General features: G+C 45.6%; 1 protein-coding gene across 1 annotated transcript; it reads left to right on the top strand.

The window, feature by feature from the left end:
* Positions 1 to 429: 429 nt before the first annotated feature.
* LOC121137014 (nucleolysin TIAR-like) lies at positions 430 to 1,900 on the top strand. The gene is given in 2 exon segments (XM_040738775.1): positions 430 to 997; positions 999 to 1,900. Coding segments are annotated over 2 exon segments (1,017 nt in total). The 5' UTR covers positions 430 to 622; the 3' UTR covers positions 1,641 to 1,900.
* Positions 1,901 to 12,653: the final 10,753 nt, after the last annotated feature.

Below are 12,653 nucleotides of genomic sequence, written 5' to 3'. Positions count from 1 at the left end.
CCAGCCTAGCCTCAAACTCACAGAGATCTGCCTGCCTCTGCCTCCCGAGTGCTGAGATTAAAGGCGTGCGCCACCACTGCCCGGGTGGCACTTTTTTTTAATACATAAATTGTATTTAAATCAGAAACAATCTTATTTTACATATCAATCCCAGTTTCCTCTCCCTCCCATTCTCCCAAGCCCTCCACCGTCCCCCCCATCCCATCCCCCATCCACTCCCCAGGGAGGTTGAGATCTTCCATGAGGGATCATCAAAATCTGTCAAGTCGCTCCTCCTCCTGCTCCTCCTGTTTGGAGCGCAGTGTCCGGAGCCGGCTGGGGGGTTCAGTACCTTCTCCTCTGTCCCCAGCCGGAGCCCGGAGCCCCCCTCCCCTTCCTTCCCACCCCCTCCCCTCCCCAGCCATGCCCTCCCCTTGTCCCGGGATCGCTCCGTCGCACCCACCATGATGGAAGACGACGGACAGCCCCGGACTCTACACACACAAGCTAAGACATATTGTTCTATCTTCAGAAAACAATATGGTGTTTATAGCCTAGATATGTAGGTAACCTCTCCAGAGATGTGACAGAAGTTCTTATACTCCAGTTATTCAGTCAGATCGGACCCTGTAAAAGCTGTAAAATGATAACAGAGCATACAAGCAATGACCCATATTGCTTTGTGGAATTTTATGAACACAGAGATGCAGCTGCTGCATTAGCTGCTATGAATGGGAGAAAATTTTTGGGAAAGGAGGTCAAAGTAAACTGGGCAACAACACCAAGTAGCCAGGAAAAAGATACTTCCAATCACTTCCATGTGTTTGTTGGGGATTTGAGTCCAGAAATTACAACAGAAGACATCAAATCAGCTTTTGCCCCCTTTGGTAAAATATCAGATGCCCGGGTAGTTAAAGACATGGCAACTGGAAAGTCCAAAGGCTATGGTTTTGTATCTTTTTATAACAAACTGGATGCAGAAAATGCAATTGTGCATATGGGGGTTCAGTGGTTGGGAGTTGGGAGATCGACAAATCAGAACCAATTGGGCCACACGTAAACCGCCTGCCCCTAAAAGTACACAAAAAACTAACACTAAGCAGTTGAGATTTGAAGATGTAGTAAACCAGTCAAGTCCAAAAAATTGCACTGTGTACTGTGGAGGAATTGCTTCTGGGCTAACAGATCAGCTTATGAGACAAACATTTTCACCATTTGGACAAATTATGGAAATTAGAGTTTTTCCAGAAAAGGGCTATTCTTTTGTCAGATTTTCAACTCATGAAAGTGCAGCCCATGCCATTGTTTCTGTGAATGGTACTACAATCGAAGGACATGTGGTTAAATGCTATTGGGGTAAAGAATCTCCTGATATGACTAAAAACTTCCAACAGGTTGACTACATTCAGTGGGGCCAGTGGAGCCAAGTATATGGAAACCCACAACAGTATGGGCAGTATATGGCAAATGGGTGGCAAGTGCCTCCCCATGGAGTATATGGGCAGCCATGGAACCAGCAAGGATTTGGAGTAGATCAATCACCTTCTGCTGCTTGGATGGGTGGATTTGGTGCTCAGCCTCCTCAAGGACAAGCTCCTCCTCCTGTAATACCTCCTCCAAACCAAGCTGGATATGGAATGGCAAGTTTCCCAACACAGTGAACTGGGGCTCTAAACACAATTGTAACTCACCATAGGCTGCAGTTTCCTGTGACACTCTGAAGACATGAAAAGTAAACATTGGAAAGTGAAAATATTTATTTTAAAAATTGAAATGTTGGAACCTTTAACACAGCTATGCTTGGTGAAGGACACGTATCTTCTAGTTCTGCCTTTTTAAGTTTTTGTTCATGATGGATATGAACATGATTTTTCTTTGTGTACAAAAACTAAAATAAAGTCAATATGGACAATTCTGACTAAAAAAAAAATCTGTCAAGTCATTTGGGGCAGGGCCTAGGCCCTCCCCTGTGTATCTAGGCTAAGAGAGTATCCCACCATGGGAAATGGGCTCCCAAAGTTTGTTCGTGCTCTAGGGATACATCCTGGTTCCACAACGGCAAACTCTTTTAATCCCAATCTTTAGAAGGCAGAGACAGAGGCAGGCAGATATGTCTGTGAGGTTGAGGCCAGCTTGGTACACATAGAAGTCCAGGACAGCCAGGACTACATAGAGAGACCCTGTTCCAATAAGCAAATAAATAAATAATGATAATAATCATAAAACAATAAACTAGAATATTAAGAACAAAACAGACAGGCTAAACAGTGCACAGACTCCTGACTACGCTCTCCCCAGGGGCGACACGCTAACACCAAGCATGAGAAGCCCTCTTTTGAGTTCTTTAGGCTTACCCAGGAGACTGCCCAAACATTTTAGGTCATTGCTGTTGCACTGTGTTGATTCTCAGGGGTGGAAGCTAAGTCCCTACTGCTAAAGACAGCAGGCACTTCAGACACAGGGCCCAGAGGACCTGAGATGGATCTGACCCCTCCATGACGACTAGCTTTCATTGGACCAGAAGATGCCACGCAAGCTTCCAAAGGAGGCTGAGGCAGGAGGGTAGCAAGGCCAGTGTCCTTCTGACCTATGAAGTGAGTTCAACACCAGGTTGGACAATTTAGTAAGACCTTGTCTCAAATTTTAAAACAATTGGAAGAGGCTGGGAGAAGAAACACAGAATAAGGATAGCTGGATAGGAAAGAGGTGAATGAACATGAGACAAAACTGGACACTCCCGGGTGGAAGGCAGTTTCCACCCTCAGACAGGTTTAGCCAAGATGGGAAGTGGCGGGAAGCCGCTGTGGCCAGTGGGAGTTTTAGTGTGCAGGGAACAGAAAAGTAAGACAAGTGAGGAAGAGTAGAGGCGGCATTTCTAACCATGGATCACTGGCAGAATGTCAGTGCCAAAAAGCAAGCACATGGCTTGATTTGGGGGGCCCAGCTTCCATGACAGAGGCAGAGATCCAAAACCTATAATCTCTAGCGTCCCAGAGACTAAGGAGGATCGTTGCAAAAGGCAACGACTGATTTCCGTGATTCATCAAACACGGATCAGGTGCCGGGATCCTGGAGCCGAAAAGACATATGGTCATCCAGAACTGGGATTTTTGACCTGTCCGAAAACGAGAGAGACCACAATCTCGATAAATCCTAAGTCATGGAAGCAAGGGAGGGGCAGGCTTACCAGACATGGCGATAGTGGATGGAAGAATACAGAGATTCTTAGTTGGAAAAGCGACTGAGCTGAAGTTTACAGGTTGTCGGCATCTCAGTCAAAGCAGGAGGAGATGCGGGAAAACCTGCCGAGTCTTGGCACCACATGTTGTTAATTAGGGAACCAGGGCCGGCATGATGGACAGAGCACAAGCCATGGAGAGCATATTAATCATAGTTTATTATAGCAAGACTGAAAGGGGAAGCAGACATGACAGAGAGAGAGGGGAAGATGAGAGAGAAGAGATGATGAGAGTGGATGAGAGAGAGAGAGAGACAGAGAGAGACAGAGACAGACAGACAGACAGACAGACAGACAGAAAGGGAAGATGAGAGAGAAGAGATGATGAGAGAGAAGAAGACGAGAGCGTAAGTGGGTCTGTCTTTTAAAGGGATCCTTTGCACCTGTGTGCAGACTGGTTCTCATGGAACTCTGGACTGGCTAGAGTGCTGCCAATGTAATACCTAAATCTTTCAGTGACTCTTTCTCTGTACTTTGTGTGAACATTTTGCAGCAACTGTGTTTTTGCAATTATACATCTTATTAGGACTCCTAACCAATGGACCAGCATGGTGGGGTACCATGCCTTCAGTCCTAGCACTCTTGGGAAGCAGAGGCAGACACAGGTCAACCTGGTCTATGCAGCAGCATTCCAGGCCAGTCAGGGTTACAGCACAAGACCCTGTTTTTAAAAAATTTGAGCAGCAGCAGCAACAACAAAACCTTCTTGAGTCCTGATATGAATGGGAGAAAGAGATAACTATAAACAGGAGCCATGCTGAAGGACCATGGTCTTCCTAAGGTCTACCTCTCCAGGCACCTGCTCTTGCCTTGAGGCTGGAACGGGCTGCTGTCAGGGATCCCATCATTTATCATTTGGAGGGCATAAGCTAGTCCAGCACATGGATGGAAACCATGGTGGTAAGATAAGTTTCATTCTTCTCTCAGGCTCATTCTAGCAGAGGGGACCTTGCTTGCTTTTGATAGTGAGAGGAGATAAGAAAGTGAGATGAGGGGGACTGGAAAAAGAAGCAGGAAAAAGCCAGGCGGTGGTGGCACACACCTTTAATCCCAGCATTGGGAAAGCAGAGGCAGAGGGATCTCCATGAGTTCAAGGCCAGCCTGGTCTGCAGAGTAAGTGCCAGGACAGGCTCCAAAGCTATACAGAGAAACCCCGTCTCAAAAAAATAAAAATAAAAAGGAGGAGGAGGAAGCAAGATGAAGGAAATGGAAGAAGGGAGCAGAGGAGACTGGCGTGAGCTTTGAGGTTTCAAAACCCTGTGGTGTTTCTGATGTGTTCGTTTTGTTCCAGATGAGAGCTCTCAGCCTCCACCTGATTATCAGGCAGACCCCAACACTTTGGAAATGCAAGCCTCTAAAATAAACTCATCCCTTCATAAGATGCCTTGGTGACAGTGCTTTATCACAGCAATAGAAAAATAAGATACCTAATAAGTCTATGGCCTGAGTGCCCATGGGTGTAGGGCTGTCCTCTGAACAGGAGCAACCTACCAGAGGCTAGACCACCGCCCCTCCCTAGAACACCAGCTGTCCCTCTCCCAGCAGCCATGAACGGCCAACTGTTCCTCAGCTAGGAGTGGAGCCAGTAGAGTCCCTCCCTTGTCCCCCATGGAGTGCTGACTAGCTTGATCTCATGCAGGCAACCACAACCATTGTGAGTTCATGAGTGCCACAGCCCCGTCATATCCGGAAGACATTCATTATCCCTCAGGAGTCCTCCCAGGCCCCTGGCTCTTGCAATCTTCCTGCCCTGTCTTCCGTGATGGTCCTTGATGTCCCACGATGAGCCTTGAGGGGAAAATGTGTGATACAGATGCCTCATGTAAGGCTGCACACTCCACAGTCACCTACCCTCTGTGCTGTGACCAGTGCTGGGCCTCTGTATTAACCCCCTGTTTGCTGAAAAGAAACTTCTCTGAGGAGGGTTAAGAGCTCTGCTAATCACAGGGCAGCATCCGGATTCCAACTCTGGAATTTTAGGCATTTGAGAGGTAGAGAGGAAGGAAGACACCCAGAATGAAAAGTCAACCTGATGATATAAGTACTATTTTAATTTTGGAGTCACCTAAGAGGGGAGGATAAATATACATTACAGTTTATTGTTAAACATGCAGCATTCGGAATGTTTAGCATTCTTACCTCAGCCGTCCAAGAAAACTCAAAATGTCTATTGCTGCAAATGAAGATATTCCCAAACATGGCAGCTTTCACGGAGCATTTATTATCTGGAGAAGGTTTGGTGAATCCATGAACCCAGGGGCTGCTTGATTAGTGATTCTGGCTGAAGGTGTGTCATGAGGATGCTGTCTATATGGCCATCCAGGACCACAATGGCCTACAGGCCTACCTGTGTTGTATCCTTTTAAGATGGCTCAACCTCACTAACTGGAGGCCATATTCCTTGTCAGCTCAGTCTCCACAGGATTCCTTGGGCATTCTCATGGCATGACCCCAAAGAGTGGCAGGAATCCGAGGTAGAAACTACAGTATTTTTTATAATCTAACTTCAGAAGTCACCGTCACCAGTTTCATCATATTCTGTTGGCCACAGAGCATCTGTCTTGGGGTTTCTATTGCTGTGATAAAACATCATGACCAAATGCGATTTGAGGAGGAAAAGGTTTATTTCATCTTATAACTCTGGGCTCACAGTCCATCACTGACGGAAGTCAGGGCAGGCACTCAAGGGAGGAACCTGAGGTAGGGACTGATGCAGACAGAGGTCATGGGAGAGGAGCGCTGTAAGTGGAAATTTCCTGTCTTGGAGCAGCTGGGTCCCAGAGTTAGGATCACACTTCAGAGCGCTGTTTATTGACCGGTTCCTTGTGGCTTGTTCGGCCTGCCTTCTTTCCTTCCTTCTTTCTTCTTTTTTTTTTTTTTCAGCCTACTTTCTTATAGCACTCAGGATCACCTGCCCATGGCAGAACCACACACTGTGGACTGGATCCTCTAACATCAATCAAGAAAATATCCCACCAGTTGTCCACAGGCCAATCTGGTTGGGGCACTTTCCAAATTATGGCCATTTTAAGTTGACATAAAGCTAGCCAGCACAGCAGCCCTGATACAGTATAGAAGAGAAGTGCAGGGTGCCATGAATGGCAGAGGGTGGAGATCCTACACGAGGGCGCCTCAGCTCACCTACCCTATAATGATTCAGCAACTGCTCTTGTGGAAATCTGTCATGGATACTGTTTTAGCTAGTGTTGCTATTGCTGTGACAACATACCAAAAGCAACTTGGTGGAGAAGGTTTATACCTCCATATAACAGTTCATCATCAAGAGCAGTGAGGACAGGAACTCAAACATGGTAGGAACCTGGAGGCAGGAGCTGACGCACTGGCCTTGGAGGGGTGTTGCTTCCTGGCTTGCTCCCCCCTGGCTTGCTGAGCCTATTTTTGCTCAACTTACTTTTTTAAATTTATTTATCTGGCCGGGCGTTGGTGGCGCACGCCTTTAATCCCAGCACTGGGGAGGCAGAGGCAGGCGGATCTCTGTGAGTTCGAGGCCAGCCTGGTCTACAGAGCTAGTTCCAGGACAACCTCCAAAACAATACAGAGAAACCCTGTCTCAAAAAACCAAAAAAAAAAAAAAAAAAAAAGAAATTTATTTATCTGATTAAAGACACGTGCCGTCATCGCCCAGATTCAGCTTTTTCTTTTTATTTATTTATTTATTATTTTTTAAAGATTTATTTATTATATATACACTGTTCTGTCTGCATGTCAGAAGAGGGCGCCAGGTCTCATTATAGATGGTTGTGGGCCATCATGTGGTTGCTGGGAATTGAACTCAGGACCTTTGGAAGAGCAGTCAGTGCTCTTAACCTCTGAGCCATCTCTCCAGCCCCTTATTTATTTATTATTATTATTATTATTATTATTATTATTATTATTATTTTCGTTTTTGATACAGAGTTTCTCTGTGTAACAACCCTGGCTGTTTTGGAACTCATTTTGTAGACCAGGCTGACCTCAAACTCCTGCCTGCCTCTGCCTCCTGGATGAGTGCTTCAATTAAAGGCATATGCCACCATGCCTGGCTTAAGCCTACTTTCTTAAAGAACTCAGGACCACCTGCCCACAATGGGCTTGGCCCTCCCCCATCAATCACTAATTAAGAAATTACTCTATAGGCTTGACTACAGCCTGATATTATGGAGGTATTTTCTCAAGTGAGGTTCCATCCTCTCAGATGACTATAGCTGGTGTCAAACTGACAGCACAGATGTTTATCAGCCAGAAATTCCTCTCCTCCTTACATTTTCTGGAGCTACATGTTCTGATGAGACTATTCCTAGAAATATTGTTGGTGATATCCAATACAACTTAGTTAAAAAGCTGGGCATGGTAGCTTATACCCAGCACTTGGGAAGTAGAGGCAAAAAGATCAGGAATTCAGCTAAGTGGTGAGTATGAGGCTAGCCTGGGCACGTGAGAGGCCTAGAGACCTAAGTTTAATCTCCAGGCCCCACATAAAGCTGGAAGGAGAAAAACAACTCTGAGACTGTAAGCAATCCCCCAATTAAATGCTTTCCTTTATAAGAGTTTTCCGTGGTCATGGTGTCTCTTCACATCAATAGAGCATGACCTAGACAAACAGTAATGGCAATAATATGTGAAACCCAGCATCAGCAGCAATTCATTGCAAAGTACATACTGTCTGCACGACAGAGTATTTCATGGCAAAGAAGAAACCAACTACAGCCATGTGTAATAACTTTGCTGCATCTCACAATGTTGAAAAAGAAGCCAGGTGAGCCAGGCATGGTGGTGCAGACATGTAGTTCCAGCTCTTAGTTCCAGTGAAAGGTCAGCATGGACTACAAAAGACATTGTCTCAGGCTTGGCTTTGGTGGCACACGCCTTTAATCCCAGCACTCAGGAGACAGACATAAGTGGATCTCTGTGACTTCGAGGCCAGCCTGGTCTACAGAGTGAGTTCCAGGACAGTCTCCAAAACAATACAGAGAAACCCTGTCTCGAAAAACCAAAAAAAAAAAGATGTTGTCTCAAAAAAAAGGCACCAATCAGACAAGGTCATGGAGCTCAGTTGTGAAGTTCACAATTAGTCTGTGTGTCTGCAGGCATTATCACATAAGAAAATAAACCAGGCCAGTGTATACGGTATTAATTCCCAATGATAAAAAGCTCAAATAGGCAAAAGCAGGGCCCTATCCCACCATGCTCCACAGGGTCTTGCTTTATGAAGCCCAGGCTGACTTCAAACTCAAGATGATCCAGCCTCAGACTTCTAAGATGATCTAACCTCAGACTCCTAAGAGTTGGGGTGATAGTAGTAAGCCAATACACACACACACACACACACACACACACACACACACACACACACACACACGGATACAGATATATAGATATAGTACATGTATATAGATAGATAGATAGATAGATAGATAGATAGATAGATAGATAGATAGATAGATATATGTGTAGAGAGAGAGAGAAAGTTTGGTTGGGTGATTGGTTGGTTTGATTTTGTTTTGTTTTGGATAGCTCTCTTTATATAGCCCTGAATGGCCTGGAACTCCCAGAGATCAGCCTGTCTCTGCTTCCCAAGTGCTGGGATTTAAGTAGTACCATGCCTGGTTTACACTCTGCTTTAAAGAGTTTGGAGTGTGTATGTGTATTGTATATATGTGGTTTTACCTTAGCTTTTGAGATAGGATCTCTTCATTGAACCTGAAGCTTTTCTTTTCAGCTAGACTGGTTGGTCATTGAGCCCTCAGAGCCAACTGTCTCCATCCCCCCCAGCACTGGAATTACAGTTGCCTATGCTGGGGATTGAACTCAGGTCCTCATGCTTGCACAGCAACTACTTTATCCATTGAGCTATCTCCCTGGCCTTTGAAAAGGCTTGTTTGTTTTTATGTGTATGAATTTTTTTGCCTTCATGTATGCACATGCACCAGAGCCTGCCTGGTACCTAAGGATGTCGGGAAAGGGCTTCCAATGCCCTGGGACTAGAGTTGTGAATGGTTGTGAACCAACCTGTGGGTGTTAAAATGGAACCCACATAGCAAGTGCTCTAAAATACTGAGCCATTTCTTCATCACTTCCTTAAAGAGTTTTACAGTATATTTTTGGGATGGCTTTTAGCAGTAGATTTAGGACTCTGTTCTAACATCTCACCGTAGAAGACACTCAACAATGATAACAATTGGAGTTAATTAAGTGCAGAGTGATCCCTGTCCTTCTATCAGGGTAAGTGATGAAGATTTGTATTCCCAGCACTTGGGAGGCTAAGGCAGGAGGATTGCCATGAGTTCAAGGCCAGCCTGGGTTACAAAGCAAAACCCTATCAAACAAAACCAAACCTGCCCTTGAAAGCTTGTACCCTCAGATCAGTGATGAGCTATGACTCTACAGTCAGGGTGACCCCAGCTGCACAGCTTCACATGGCACTGAGAGCTCAGCCCATCGCTGTGGTGAAGCCTCTCCTTCTAGAAATGTTAGCCCTGGAGGAATGTCTGTACCGTTTTGCCTCCCGAGCCCCACCCACTGTGTCCAGCTTTTTTGAAGTCCTTTTGTCCAGCTGACAGAAGCCATAACTAAACTAGCTGACAGGAGCTGAACTGTGGTTTCCCTTTCTTTCACGGCTCCCCAGCCTTAGTCTACAACGAGCCTTCCAAGTTCATTACTGCAGACGGGCCTGGTGGAGACTCAGGGGCTGCAGCAGAAGCTTATTATCCAGCCTCGGAGTAGTGACCACTGGCCGGCAGCCGCAGTCCTCCTGAAACACACAGTCACATCCAATTAGAAGAAACAAGAAGCTCTTTCCTTTGGAGCCCATTAACAAATTAGTCCTACCACAAACTGAGAGGGACTGGATGGGACCAAATACCTTTTGCCCACTGGATAATCTGATAATTTGGAGAAGAAACAGTGCAGAACACTGGTGGGGTGGGGGGGGGGGTCAGGAGTAGGAGTGGCAGGTGGGGAGGGGAGGATCTGACCCAGGGCCTTTGCCACAAAGCATAGAAACCTTCCTGTTATTCTGTTAGGATGGCCAGAGAGTCAGCAAACACAGCAGTGATTTCTTAAATTTAGTTTTTTGTTCTGTTTTGTGAGACAGTTTCTCTGTGTAGCCCTGGCTGTCCTGGAACTTGCTCAGTAGGGTAGGGCTCGGATTAAAGGCATACACCACCACCACCACCCAGTCCTACAGCCTGATAGTATGGATGCATTTTCTCGTTGAGGCTTCCTCCTCTCCAGGGACTCTAGCATGTGTTAACTTGACATAAAACTAGCCAGCACAACTATAAAATTTCCAAACAGAAGGTTCTGAGAGACTTTATACCAATTCACATGCAATGCAAGAGGGTAGTTTTTATTCACAGATCCTATATATTTTGACAAAGATCATATGAGCAATTTCTGACGTAACCAACAAGGCAGGAAAATAGATTGATTCCTTCAAGAATGTAACATAAAAGTGACACAAGGGAAAATAGAAAATTCTAAATTGTCAAACATGTTAAAGCCATCTTAAACACTGGACGGTGGTGGTGAATCCTTTTAATCTCAGCACTCGGGGAGGCAAAGGCAGGTGGATCTCTGTGAGTTCAAGGCCAGCCTGGTCTACAGACTGAGTTCCAGGACAGCCAGAGAAACCCTGCTACACAGAGAAACCCTGTTTCAAAAAACAAAAATAAATAAATAAATAAATAAGATAAAAATTGTGTGTTCATATTGAGACCAGAAAGAGAAGGTGAGGGCTTCCTTTTTAAACCCTTTCAGAAAAATAAATGAGAAAACAATACTTTCTGTTACCCATCTTTCAGTTGTTATGACAAAAATACTGAAATACTTTTGGTGTGTTTTGTGACAGGGTCTCATTCTAGCCTAGGCAGGACTGGAACTCACTATGTAGTTAAGACTAACCTTTAACTAGACTTACTGCTCCTGCTTCTTCTTCCCAAGCAGGATTACAGGTGTGAGTAAACTCCACACCTCCCCTATTGCTTTTGGGCCTGTGGAGAGGCAGCACTTCACTGGAGGGAGGGCATGCTAGCCTCACAGATGGGAGATATAGCTCAGAGGTAAAGCACTTGTGGTTGCACAAGGCCCTGGATGCCCCCAGCACACTCAGGGAAGGAAAATAAACAAAGCACTGGGCAAAACGTGGCCCCTTTTCCTCACTCATGCTCTCAGCTCACTGAGAAGGAGGGAAATTCCTTAGCCTGATTAAAGACAGTGACAAAGGTGGAAGGCTGATGTTTGAAGAGCTTTCCACTAAGTCTGGAAACAAGGCAGAGTGACGTGGTCTGACTAGTTTTGTTTAAAGTTGAAGCATGGGGGGACAAACAGCCAAGGAGCAGTGGTGGTTCACACCTTTAATCCCAGCACTCAGGAGGCAGAGACAGGTGGATTTCTGTGAGTTCGGGGCCAGCCTGGTCTATGGAGTGAGTTCCAGGACTGCCAGGACTATACAGAGAACCCTGTCTCAAAAACCCGCATATATATTCTCAAGTATGTGTATATGTACGTGGTGTGTGTGTGTGTGTGTGTCTGTCTGTCTGTCTGTCTGTCTGTCTGTCTGCGCATTTGAGTGCAGGTACCTGAGGAGTCTGAGCCATGGGATGCCTGGACCTGGAGCTTTAGGGGGTGTGAAGTGCCTGACTTCTCTGGTGGGAACCGACCTCAGATCCTCTGCAAGATCAGTGCACATCCGTAACTGAGCCATCTCTCCAGTCCGTGCCAAAGAAAATATTTTAGTTGTGAGCCTAGCCCTTAATGGCTAAGCCATCTCTCCATTCCAAATGAAGATGTTTTAAACAAACTCTGCTGAACAACACCATTATTCTTTTTTTTTGTTTTGAGACATGGTGTGAGACAGGATCTCTATGTACCCAGGGTAGCCTGGAGTCCTCAACCCTCGTGCCCTACAACCCCATGAGCTAGGACCCCAGGCATGCACCACCGTGCCTAGCTCTAATTTCTTTCCTTCTCTCTCTGTTTCTTTTTAAAAGGACATGTGTTTGTATTTCATGTGCATTAGTGCTTTTCCTGAAATCATGTACACCTGCAGTTATGTGCCGGGTATCCATGGAGGTCAAAAGAGGCCACCAGATCCTCTGGAACTGTAGTTAATGATGGTTGTGATCTGCCATGTAAGTACTGGGAATCAAACCCAGGTCCTCTGGGAGAGCAGCCAGTGCTCTTAACCACTGAGCCATCTCTCCAGTCACACTAATTTCTTTTCTTTCTTTCTTTCCTCCTCCTAATTCTCCTCTTCCTTTTTTTTTTTTTTTTTTTTTTTTTTTTTTTGAGACAGGGTCTTTCTATTCAGCCCTGGCTGTCCTGGAGCTCACTATGTAACGCAGGCTGGCCTAGAACTCTCCATGACCAACTTAATGTCTTATAAATCATAAACACCCCCGTCCTAGGACAACAATTCTAACTAAAACCATATGTC

The sequence above is a fragment of the Mesocricetus auratus genome, unplaced genomic scaffold (assembly GCF_017639785.1).
Source record: "Mesocricetus auratus isolate SY011 unplaced genomic scaffold, BCM_Maur_2.0 Super-Scaffold_100676, whole genome shotgun sequence".
Classification (NCBI taxonomy): Eukaryota; Metazoa; Chordata; class Mammalia; order Rodentia; family Cricetidae; genus Mesocricetus; species Mesocricetus auratus.
This window is presented reverse-complemented; position numbering and strand designations above follow the sequence as displayed.